Source organism: Pteropus alecto, unplaced genomic scaffold (genome assembly GCF_000325575.1).
Source record: "Pteropus alecto unplaced genomic scaffold, ASM32557v1 scaffold78, whole genome shotgun sequence".
In the NCBI taxonomy this organism is placed as follows: Eukaryota; Metazoa; Chordata; class Mammalia; order Chiroptera; family Pteropodidae; genus Pteropus; species Pteropus alecto.
In genome coordinates this window covers 155369-167812 of record NW_006443124.1, presented here as the reverse complement: position 1 = coordinate 167812, position 12444 = coordinate 155369, and the positions used below count along the sequence as shown (strand labels likewise).

Below are 12444 nucleotides of genomic sequence, written 5' to 3'. Positions count from 1 at the left end.
GCTATATATTGACTAAAGATATGCTGTAAGGATCCATCCGACTTTATTTTTTGTTGGATTACTAAATAAAACCATGTATTATCTAAGATCCTTTTTATACTGATTTGAAATGTGTTTATCATAAACTCTGTATGTTTATGTATTAGCACCTATATCCTGTGGCTTTCGAATCCTAATTTTTGTGGCTTTATAGATTACTACATGGGATGCAAATCTCTCTATGCTTTTTCAGAAAATCTTCGTTATTCATACATTTTTGGTAAATCAAATTTAGAATTATTCTTGTAAAGTCTATTATTTCTAATTACATTAAAATTATAAATTAGCTTTGGAGCCTTTTTTTACATCCTGACCAGAATCTACTCTCCAGTTGTTTTAAAATCTGAAAACCAAATGATGGAAATCTAAATAGCTAATAAACACATTAAAATGTGGCTAAGCTTGTTAGTAATCAGAGGAATGACGATTTAAATGACAGTGAAAGACTATTACACACTAGACTGGTAAAAATCAAAAGATGAGTTAATTTCGAGTGTGGGTAAGAAGGTGAGCGAAAGGAAGGCTTACACATCACTGGTCCTATTGTTAATTGGTACAAACACTTCAGTAAATTGTTTGGTGTTATCTGTTGTATATGAAGATACACATTCCATCCCCAGCAGTTCCCCTCCCAAGAATATACCCTAAAGATGTGTGGACTTAGAGGAGTCTTACATGTGCAAGAATATTCACGAGAGCATTGTTCATGATACTCCCAAACTGAGAACAATCCAAATAGCCCAACGATTGGATAGGTAGGTAAATTACAGTATATTCATATAGCACTGAACGTGAACAAACTGAAACTATGTGTGGCAATTAGGACAAATCTGATACACACATTCCTGAGCAAGAAAAGCAAGATACCAAAGAAACAAGTAGGATTTAACATAGGAGATTTACATATACACACACATACATTATGTGCACATGCATGTTATATATACATATATGTACACATATATAACATGCAAGGAAAACGAAAGTATTGCTTAGAAGTGCATATGTGGGTAGGAAATCTATGTAGAAAGGGAACAAAATTACTAACATAAATTCAAGATAATGGTTACCTCCAGGGTCGTGAACAGGACAAGACACAGTGGTGGGGTCAAGATCCTATTCTGTGACCTGCATCATAGCACCTGGCCATTTATTTGCTTTTAACTACTCGTTAAATTGTTTTGTTTTTTTTCTATTCTGAAATTAGGTATAGAAATACTTTAAAAACCAAACGAAATGCCCGATGGCTTTCTGAAGGAAGCTGAGTCCCTCTCACCTCTCTATTTGTACCCTCGCTAAAGGGTTGACAAAAGCCCCCCATTATTTTCCTGCTCTGGTTTTTCAGCTCTTTGAAGGCTCAAAGAATTATCCATCTGTTGTGCCTTTGCATGTTATGTTTTTTATTAATGTTCTACCAAAATTCCTCAGTACCTAGCACACCATGAATGTTTGTTGAAAGAATGAATATACATTCAAATGTCTTAATGCTGGAAATCAGAATATGTAGAAAAGCAAAAGGATATTCATAGAGACTCCAAGAACAGTCCAAGAGGACAGAATTCGTCCCCTTATTCTGTTTATGCTTATTCTGTTAGGTATTTTGTTAGCACAATGGTCTATTTATCCCTCAGAGTTCTCTAAGTGAGATTCTGTCACCTGGGAGACTATCTCAGATGACTTGCTGTGAGATACTGAGAAGGGAAAGCAGAATGATGGCCTGTTCCATCCAGTCTGTGGGGTACCAGGGGGTAGGGCCATTATCTCCTAAATTGTATGGGGAGCTGTGGCTTACAGAGAGGATACAGTGATGCATAAAAGGTGACTCCACTAGGGAGTGAGGTCTGCTTAGTCCTTCTACAGCTGGCTCCTACAGTTACGGTCAGTCCTGGGCATTCAGTTTCCAATTGGATGCTGTCCACAGGATTTTACTTAGAACTTGAGTGCACTGGGCGGGGCAAGCCTGTGTGTGCAGGCCCCATGTCATACCAATTTCCTTTGTCCAGAGCAAGCACCTTACTACCAGGGGCTTGCATCAACTGTATACAGAGTTCTCTAAGTGAGATTCTGTCACCTGGGAGAAGCTCAACTGTATGTAGCTTTGGGCTAAAACTCCCATTAAGGATATTCACCTCTCTAGAAGCATGCCTGATTTTCTGAGCACTTTCTAGGTGCCAGGCACTGTGCTGAGATTTTAGCATGTACTATCTCACTTAATTTGTCACCTCTGTAAAGACTGCTGCCTTATCATTCTGTTTTTATTGGTGAGAGTTCTCAAGCTCAGTCACCGACTTGTTCAAGGTCACAATAAATGATGAAGGCAAGTTTTGAACTCAGATGGCACAGCTCCAGAGCTAATGGTTGCAACCACAGCTTGATTCATCGATTCAGCATCAATCGTTAATTCAATAAATGTCTCAAGAAAGCCTAAATGCCAGGTTCAATACTGGACACAAGCAGATAAGATACCTGCTTTTGCTTCATGTTTCATCCTCCCTAACTCCTGAGGAGTAGAGTAGTAGAGTAGAGTAGATTCTGTAATCTACATACTCTTCCATTCTTGGAAGAGTATGTAGATTACAGAAGGTTCACTTTGTGTCAAACTGCTTAGAGATTGCATAACTGGGAGTTTCCATTGGTGGTAAAATTGACTGTAGCTTTGCCTTGCACTGGAGTCCAAACAACTGTTACTAAATATAAGTGCCCCACAGCTGTAAAACATTTTATCTTAGAGTGCCCACTCCCTCTTCTCTACCCCTCCACCCCCCATAGTAGGCTGCAAATGCTGCCCTACCTCTTCAGGATGGCTGCAGTGGAGAGCCAATCCAATGTATGTAGCATCAAATTCTGCGCATTGTTTCCCACCGTAATAGAAATTTCAGTCCTTTAGCATAAACCTGCCAAATCAATACAACAAATAACATCTCAGCCTTCTTGATTTCAGGGCCAGCCACACATTTGAGACCTGATGGTATCTAATTTTTCATAGGTGCATGTTCTAAATAAGAAAATGATGTATTCCCTAAGGCCTGTGCATGCCTGTAATGTGGGTTGATAAATGAGCCTCTGGAGAGAGATTAGAAAATTAGAAATTTTTGCCTGCTGTGAGCAATCTATTAATGAATGACAAGCATCTATAAAAGTGTTTGTACCCTTTACCCTGGTATTTTGCCTTTGGAGGATCGTGTTGGAAAAATAGGCTTGTTAATGTCTCAGGGAGTAAAATGGACCTAATTTTTCTGTGTTTGCAGCACCTGAGATGTTCAACTCCAGAGGAGAAGCAGGCTATTCCTTCGCTGTTGACTGGTGGTCCCTGGGAGTGACAGCGTATGAGCTGCTGAGAGGCCGGGTACTGTAGAATTGCATTTCTTTGGTTATTCGTCCAGCAAGTTGCAGTTTTAGAATGAAAAAAATATGTTTTTGTTTTTGTTTTTGTTTTTTTTTTTGCTAAAAATCAAGCAGTTTGAGAGGTGAAAGCCACTATGCCATGTGGTGCTGATAACGACCTTGGGATTTCTGCACACATTCATTCACTCTCCTACATATGGAACCGAGCATGCGAGTTCACATGAAATTATGCAGATAAAATTAAATGACTGATGTGGAGATTATAACGTCTCGGAGAGAGGAAATCAATACGCCTCACTAAATATCTTGTGTAAATATATTTGTTTGTTTAAAACAAAGCATTTTGCAGTCACAGTACAGGACTCTGATTCAGACACACTTCTCCAACACAGTTCATGCTCTGTCTTGTGGGATACCTGCTTGTCATGTGGCTCCCAAGTTCTGGGTTCAGTGGCAAATTAGTTTCCTTTGAAAAGAAACATTTATTTTTTATAGGCAAGGCAACCCTTGGTTGACCTCACAGATTGCAAGGACCTTGTCAGTTTACAATCCTTATTTTTTATTTCATTTTTTACCCCTACAGCACCTGGTCTTCCTAGGTGGTCTCCTATCCACGTACTAACCAGGCCCGACCCTGCTTAGCTTTCGAGAAAAAGAAACATTTCTTAAACTAAGAAAATACCTAGGAAGAATTTTGCCGAGAAAATACTTTTTTCTCCCTCCCACGTTATTTTACCTCTATGGTAGTTCCCTTGTCAGTCTTTTTTTTTTTTCCTTTGGACAAGTGAAGAGAAGTTACTATTAGGTTGCTGGATTTTACATATATATATTTAAGTTCTACTCTCAGCAAATTCTAGTTCTACAATACAGTGTTATCATCTTTAGTCACCATGTTTTACATTAGATCTTCAGACCTCATTCATGTTATAGCTGTAAGTTTGTATCCTTTTACCAACCTCTCCCTATTTTTCCCACTCCCAGCCCCTGGCAACATCTTCTCTTCTGTTTCTAGGGGTTTGACTTTTGTTTTATTTTAGATTCCACATGTAAGTGATACCATACAGTATTTGTCTTTCTCTGCCTTCAAGGTACTTTCATGTCACAAGCAGCATAATATATATATCATTACATTGTATATCAATATATATATGCAGCATATATATAGCATATATATAAATATATATAACATATTTATATACATGTAAATAAAACATATATAGAGAATAAATATATAAATTTTTATATATATATATAAGCATCTTCTTTATCCATTCATCTGTTGACAGATACTTAGGTTGTTTCCATGTCTTGGACTTTCATGTAAAAAAAAAAATTGCTGTTGCTCTCAATGCTTGCTTCTCTCTTACACACACACACACGTGCACACGTGCACGCACCCACGCGCACATGCGTGCACACACACACACACACCCTTTACAAACACAATCTTTAAATAGCTTGGCATTCTTTGCCCTTTAGAACCAGGTTAACTTTTCACGTTTGCTTCCATTTGCATGACCCTGACTCTTATGAACTCACTTTAGACTTCCTCTCCTCTCGAGGCATCTTGGGCTTTTTTACTTCTTATTCCTTTGCCTGTAGAGATGTTTCTGAAGCTAGGCCCTGGTCTTCTTAACAAATCACTCTGCAAATAAATTTGCGAACTGCTAGGCTGAGTTTGCATAAAGTTAAGCATGTATCTTAATTCCAGACTTTTCAGAGCCTTTATATCCAGCGTATGTTGATCGTTTCTGGAGAAGGACATGGTACTAGACTATCCCAAATTTCTCTGTGGGGAAGGCTTTCCTCCAGGTCTTTTCATATCTGAATCCTACTTATTCTTATAGCCCATGACAACATGGCACTTCTCTGAAGAGACTTTCTCTGATCTCTAGCTAAATTGATATGTATCTCTTCCAAATATATATGTACTTTATCTGCTTTATGACCCTTCTGAATTTAAAATTATTAGAAAATATAGAGAAGCACGAAAATGAAGGTAATATCAACCATATCCTCTAAGGCAAAGAAAATTCCTATTAAAAAACTAAACCCTCCTTTGACCTTCCAATCCCACCTTCTAGAATTCATAGTTTGCTTTTCTGTTCTTATTAGGATAATCTATTTTTCACATACACATTTATGCTTTATTGTTTCTGTAAAAACAGAATTATGCTTTATCTTTCTGTTGAAAATTTTTTTCACTTAAGATAAAATGTAGAACTTTCTATATCAAAACACCTAAATCTACTTTATTTTCTTTTTTTAGATTAAATTTATTTTGTAAATATAGTGACCTTGTAAATTTTTCCAGATGTATCAATTTTTGTGTTTTTATTTCTTTTATACTATTAGATTGTTAATTCATTCTTCTTTATCCATTCATCTTACATACTTTAGTATGTATCTTACATACTTTAGTAGTAGCCACAGTATTTAATTTTAGATAGGTACATAAATGCATGGTGAATGAATGGAGAAACAAGTCACTACAAGTCAATTCTGACTCATTCTAGGAGAGAATCACCATGTAGGCTGTATGTAACTATGTTTTAAAATATAGTTAATCTGAATAAATGAAATACCAATATCTAATTATAACTATCAATACGACTAAGCTATAGAAGAGTGTTAAACAATAATTTCTCCTCATTTACAAATTCTTACTTACAGAAAAATATGAGCCTCAAAGAGAAATGTGCTTGAAAACAATCACTGGGTTCTGAGCTTGATCATGGTCTTGATGAATGGGTCTCAATAGCTATTAACCTGTTTTGTCATCTCTGTCTCCCAGCTATCATTGCCATTGTAAAGACAAGGTCCATGTCATCTCTAGTTTTTATTATCCATATTAGCTTATGATAGAGACATACTTAGTTTTGCACTGTTTTGCACTAAGTACACTATTCTTTGCTTTTGTATTCTGAAATATGACTATAATCACAACACATCATTTTCTCCCATCTAACATTTTACCTTTTCCACTTCATTTATTCTTTATGTTCATCTTAATTTATATGCTCTCTCAGTACTGTTTGATATATCCTGTCATTGCACACCGTAATCTTTCTTTATAGTGTATATTTATTTGTGGTTTCCCTAAGTAAACTCTGGCCTCCACTAACAGAAGTCATTCTCTCTTGTACAATGCCCAGGAGAGGTGCTGGAACATGTGGAATATAGTAGGCATTTAATAAATATTTGGCAAATGAGTAAATCTATAATCCTAGTAGTTGATGAATTAACATGGATTTTTTTAAATTTTTAACTAGGAAAATAAGTTATATTGTATAAGACAAAGGCAATTTGACTTTTTAATAAGTTGACGGGCCATGAGGATTTTTGAAAAGTATTAAATTCAGTCATATGGCCTTCTAAAGTGAATGAACACACTCTTAAACCAATTGCTTGTGGCATCCATCAGTTAATTATTTGTTTATCAAATCATTTTGTGGTTTTAGATGGCTAAGAAACAGTAGGTTAAGCAGCAGCAATGAATCAAAGAATAAAATTAGGGGAAAAAATACATCTGCACACACATATAACCCTTTGAGTATGCCAGGCCTGACCCAACTCTTAATGGTAGACATTAAATGAATTACATGTAGAAACTCATGATGCCCTTCGGCTAGCAAATAGTCAATAAACACTGATGATGATGATGAGGTTCCTAGTACTCCTTTCCTGATATTGAGTTACATGGGTCATTTCCACTGTGTCTTTACTGAGACAAGTAAATTAGCTATGGTTCCTTATTTGGTCTCTAGGGAAGGCATATGTGGCAGGTATTTTTAAACCTTGCATAAAAGGTAAAGTTTGGCTAGTCTCCTTTTAGGGAGTCAACTGCTAGCACTTCAACATGCTATGTGTGGAGTTAAGCCTGTCTTCATATCATCTTTATTGATGACTCGCCTTGCTGTTCACTGTTCGCATTTATATCTATCCCTTTCTACCCTGTGTCAATAACAATAAAAATCTCTCTCTTCTGTACTGTGTCTAATATATCTTAGCCACTCTGTTGGGAACTTTACACATATTATGCCATTGAATTTTCCCAATAATCTCATGAGGTGTTTCAATTTACAGTTGAAGGAATTGGAACTCAAATTGAGTGACTCTGTTTAGCCCTCAAATTCTTTTGCCTTCAGAGCTCCAACACTTAATTATATTACCTTTTAATACCGATTTACGACAAGGGAAAAATTCAACTCCTCCATTTCTCCCAGTGTAGTTCATCAGTCCACAGTCATTGACTGAGCATCTCAGAAAGGCCAGGCAGATACTTAGTATATATTAACTGTCTTATTGTTGTTTAAAATGGAGATTTTTTTCATTCAAAAAACACGTAATGAGCACCTACTAGGTGGTAGGTCCCATGTACAAAACGTGAGTATGGTATATAATCTTTGGTTTTAAGTAGCTCACAGTTTTCATAAAAGAAATTCTAGCATTAATAATTCCTTTATGAAAGAGAGATTTACTGTAGGTAAAGACTGCCCTCTCGTGGACATTTGTGAAAACCGTAATAAAGTCATTTCGCTTTTTCCCACCCCTGAAATAAAAACCATTAAAGAACCTGGTTCTCTCAGGTGAAAATACATTTACCTCATAGTAAAACTTGCCACCGCACTCCATGGAACCAGGTACTCATAGCATTTGGTATGGAGTTGAAGTTTTCTGGCTAAATTTCTTTTCTGAACTTATTCGTTACGATTTAAATGAGTAAAAAGAGCTGTGTGGTAAAACTCTGGATCTCTTTATAATCAACACATAAATAACAACTTTTCAAAATTTCCATTTACTGAGCACTTGTCCAATACTTTATGTAAATACTTATATAATTTATCTTACAAAACAGTTCCAAATTGGCATCTCAGAGGTGAATTTAGGCCACAGAAACGTTTTGTTTGGCTCAGCAGAATTACCAACTTTTAAGAATTCTGAGATTTCACGGGACACTATAGATTTCTGGCACAATTTTTTTTAAGTATGTGATCTGGCCACACTGGGCCATATATGCATGTGGCAACACAACAACCAGCTGGAAGGAATAAGAAATGATACTGAGATTTTACTAGTTGAAAATTTAGCTTGGAAACATTTGCAAAGCAAAATTTTTTCTTTTACCCTATAAAATGAAAACTCTTCTTTTCTCCCTTAAGAGACCATATCATATTCGCTCCAGTACCTCCAGCAAGGAAATCGCACATATGTTTGAGACAGCTATTGTGACTTACCCTTCTGCCTGGTCACAGGAAATGGTGTCACTTCTTAAAAAGGTAAGAAGGACTGCATGACAAAAGTGATAAAAAGAAGCATGCTCTCTGATTTGAGATTAGAAGTTAGTTTACAATATTGGAGGCAGTCATCATAATATACATTTCTAGAGTGGAGTTTGTAGCTAACAGCTTTCAAATACATGACTTCATTAAGGCAACGCACATGTCCTCTGGTATGTCCCAAAGCCATCTCAAACTCAGTGTGCTCAAAATGGAGTTCTGAAAGTCTCTGTATTTCCTGGACTTTCTCCAATGTCCCCTCTCTCAGTGACTGTCCTCTCTATCCATCCACTTATGCAAGCCAGAAACCAGAAATCATTCATCATCCCCACATCCAAACCATCACCAAGTTCTGTAATTTGACCTTTTAAATATTTTTTGAATCTGTTACTTTCCTCCATCTCCACTGCTATCTTCCTAATCTTGTTGCCATCAAGTCTTGCTTAATACTGGTTTCCCCTTGTACACTTTTACACACTCCATCTGTTCTTCATTCTGCCCCATAGTGATCGGTTCAAAGCAAACTTCTTTGTCTTCCCATTGTTCTTCGAATAAAGATCAAAATAATTTGTACAGTGAAAAGGTTCTAACTACCTCTCAAACCCTATTTTTGACTTTTGTCCCCCTTTGGATTACGCATAAACTGCACTGACCTTTTTCTCTTCTCTCTCCCTCCATCCCTTCACCCTCGTCTATCAGGCTCTTACCACAAGCCCTTTGCACATGCTCGTTCAGCTGCCTAGAACATTGCCCCCTCCCAGCTCTTCCAGCTCCCTCCTTTAGACCAGTACTACTCAGTGTGGTTCACTGACTGGTTCAAGTCCATGAATTGTTTCTTACAGGCTCATGACAAGTATGGAAACTGAGAGAAATGTTTAGAAATTTTTATAGCAATTTGCTATTGCTGACGCCTCTAAGCATATGGTTAGTGGACTCATCTCACCGAACAGGGCACAAGCCTATTTGGTGATGTAGAATTCAAATCACTAATTGCACTGGTGTGGAGTCGCACGCTAGCCGTGCACAAGAACACCACGTACTGGTTTCAATGTGCTGGAAATGAAAACAAACAAGTGAACAAACGACTGGCCCCTCTACATAGTTTGAAAAGCACAGTTTTAGATCTCAAATATCACTTGGGAAGCCTCCCTCTGTTTTAAGCTTACGCCACACTATCATTCCATCATAGCATTTTGCACAAGTTGAAGTTATGCATTATGTGTGTGTGTGATTCTTGGATTAACGCTCATTGTCCTCTGAGCCTCATAAGGGAGGGACCACATCTGCTTTGTTCACCGTCGTTTCCCCCACATCAAACACAGAGCCTGACAGGTGGTAAACTTTGGTGTATGAATTAAGGAGGTCCATAACTTTCATCAGATTTTCAAAGTGCCCATGTTCCCCCCAAAAGATTCAGAATTACTGTAGCAGGAGCTCAATCGTATGTATTGAATGATTACATGAGAGGAAGAATGTGGAGCCCAAGAGGATGTGCTTGGCTTTTGTCAAAGAAAAAAAAAAAATGCCCAGGTGGTAGCTGGTCAAGGAAAAGAGGTTTGAGGACTAAGGATTCAAACCTGTATCTCCTGTCTACGGGCTGAGTTCCCTGTTTCGGAATAGGGACAGTCAAAGAAAAAAAAAAATGCCCAGGTGGCAGCTGGTCAAGGAAAAGAGGTTTGAGGACTAAGAATTCAAACCTGTATCTCCTGTCTACGGGCCGAGTTCCCTGTTTCGGAATAGGGACAGGGCCATCGGTAATGTCAAAATGAAGATTAGAGGGGTCATGTTCCAAAAGCAAATTTTCCTCAGTTCCAAGACAGCCCTCTCCACCCCAGAGTTGCACCCTGATGATCTCTGGCTGTCGCCTCCAGGACATTTCTCAGGTGGAACTGACATTTCCTGCCTGAGACAGAGGGTTGATGTGCTGTTGGCTCTGGAGTGGTTGAGGTGAAAAACACCTCTAATCCCAGTTCGTAAAACCCAGAACTTAACAGTAACCTAAGGTACATCTTATCTGCATCTCCCCCAGTATATTTTGATTAGCTGTAAAACAGCTGAAACGTTTAATGAGAAATGAATTTCGTTTGTAAAAACGGATGCACATTCGCTACCTATTAATAGCGGACCTTCTCTTAGGCACTTCGTGTACATGCCTCATCTAATTCTAGCTGCAACCTTATGAAATAGATTACTCTCACCTTTTTACAGATGGGTTTACACAAACTGAGATTTAGAAAACTTGCTCATAGTTAGGAAGTAGAGGAATCGTCAATCAAAGATATGTTCGACTCAGTAGGACAAGCTATTTTCACTCACTACATTGTGAAAACCAACTTACAATTCGTTCTAACCATGCATTGCGGCATTATCTGCTTATGCATGCAGTATCTGCATCATTTGTTTACAGGCTTAGGGAAGGGGAGCGCTGCCTTGTTTCTCTCACTCCTACACTTGAAAACATTCAGAGGGAATTAGTGTGTTTTCATTGCGCCCTGTTTTGACCTTCCTTGTGACCTTGCTGTTTGTATTCCATCGGCAGCTACTTGAACCTAATCCAGATCAACGGTTTTCCCACTTGTCCGACCTTCAGAGTTTCCCATATATGAATGACACGAACTGGGATGCGGTTCTGCAGAAGAGGCTCCCTCCAGGTTTCACTCCCAATGTGAGTCAATCCCAACAGGCCCGTACTAACTCCCATTCGGTGTGCGGTACGGTGTGTGCCAGATATACACGTGGTCTCATTAGATAAGCACACTGGTATTGTGAGGCAGCCCCAGCCCCTGTTGGCCACCAAAGGCCACACGGCTGGCAAGTGGTCAAGTTGAGATTCTAATCCAGGACTGTGTCTGGATTTGTAGCTTCTAACCACTTTTTGTGACATGCTTTTATCTGGAAAGAAGCCCCAGTCCTCCTAATACGTAAGCTCTCACTTAACATCGCCGATAGGGTCTGTGACTTTAAGAAAAACAACATGTAACGCAACCATGTGACCACAGGCCGACTGACACTAACAATTTTATAACGAACCGGAACGCCAAGGACCTGCTGTAGTCATTTCTAGGAATCTTCTCTTTGAGAAAAAACAATGCTTTCTCTGATTCCAAAGATGCAGAAACTCTGACCCATGGGGTTCCATGAGTCAAAGGGTTGCAAACCGTTGGGGTTGGCATGAGGTATTATTTTCACCATTCACCCCTCTTCCTCTGGTAGTTCTATGTCGGGAGCTACATTCATAACAATGAAAACGCCAAAGGGAAATAATCCCCACCGCATGGGTCCCTGGCCAAGGGGCATCTGTGGCGGGCTGCAAACCCCTGGAACACGCGGGAGTCCAGAAGCTGAGGCCTCGGGGCCCAAGCGAGGCCTGTAGCTCCCTCTCTCGCCCCACAGCCTGATTCTACACATTCACTTGTAGGCAGATTGGCAGAATAACGTTTTTAAGGGGGCTATAGAGACAACTCAGAGTTTCCTGTCCTTATTTCCAAGCCAGGCGCCTGCTGTGGGCCGGCGGGACTGTGACCCTTCCTGCGCAAACGGCAGGGACACACTCTATTGGGGTCGGGCGAAGTGCGCAGGGAGGGGAGGGAGAAGGCGCGCGCTGGGATTCTGGGGAACCAGCACTTTGCAGAGCAACAGGAGATTGGGGCCAAGGACTTACCCGGCCACCTTGCAGAATCCAGTAGAGGCCTCTGGTACCAGGGTTCCTATGTCGCCATGGAGATCTCGGCACCACCTCCTGCCGCTTCCGCTTGGAGGCGCTGCACCGCTGCAGCTAACA

General features: G+C 39.3%; 1 protein-coding gene across 5 annotated transcripts in view; it reads left to right on the top strand.

The window, feature by feature from the left end:
- The window catches only part of STK32A (serine/threonine kinase 32A), a 94384-nt gene that overhangs the window by 75883 nt on the left and 6057 nt on the right, over nucleotides 1-12444 (top strand). For all 5 annotated transcript variants that reach the window (XM_025040740.1, XM_015598195.2, XM_025040741.1 and 2 more), the window contains 3 exons: nucleotides 3288-3385; nucleotides 8547-8663; nucleotides 11203-11328. In XM_025040740.1, the coding sequence (XP_024896508.1) occupies nucleotides 3288-3385; nucleotides 8547-8663; nucleotides 11203-11328 (341 nt within the window). The remainder of the gene's footprint in view (nucleotides 1-3287; nucleotides 3386-8546; nucleotides 8664-11202; nucleotides 11329-12444) is intronic.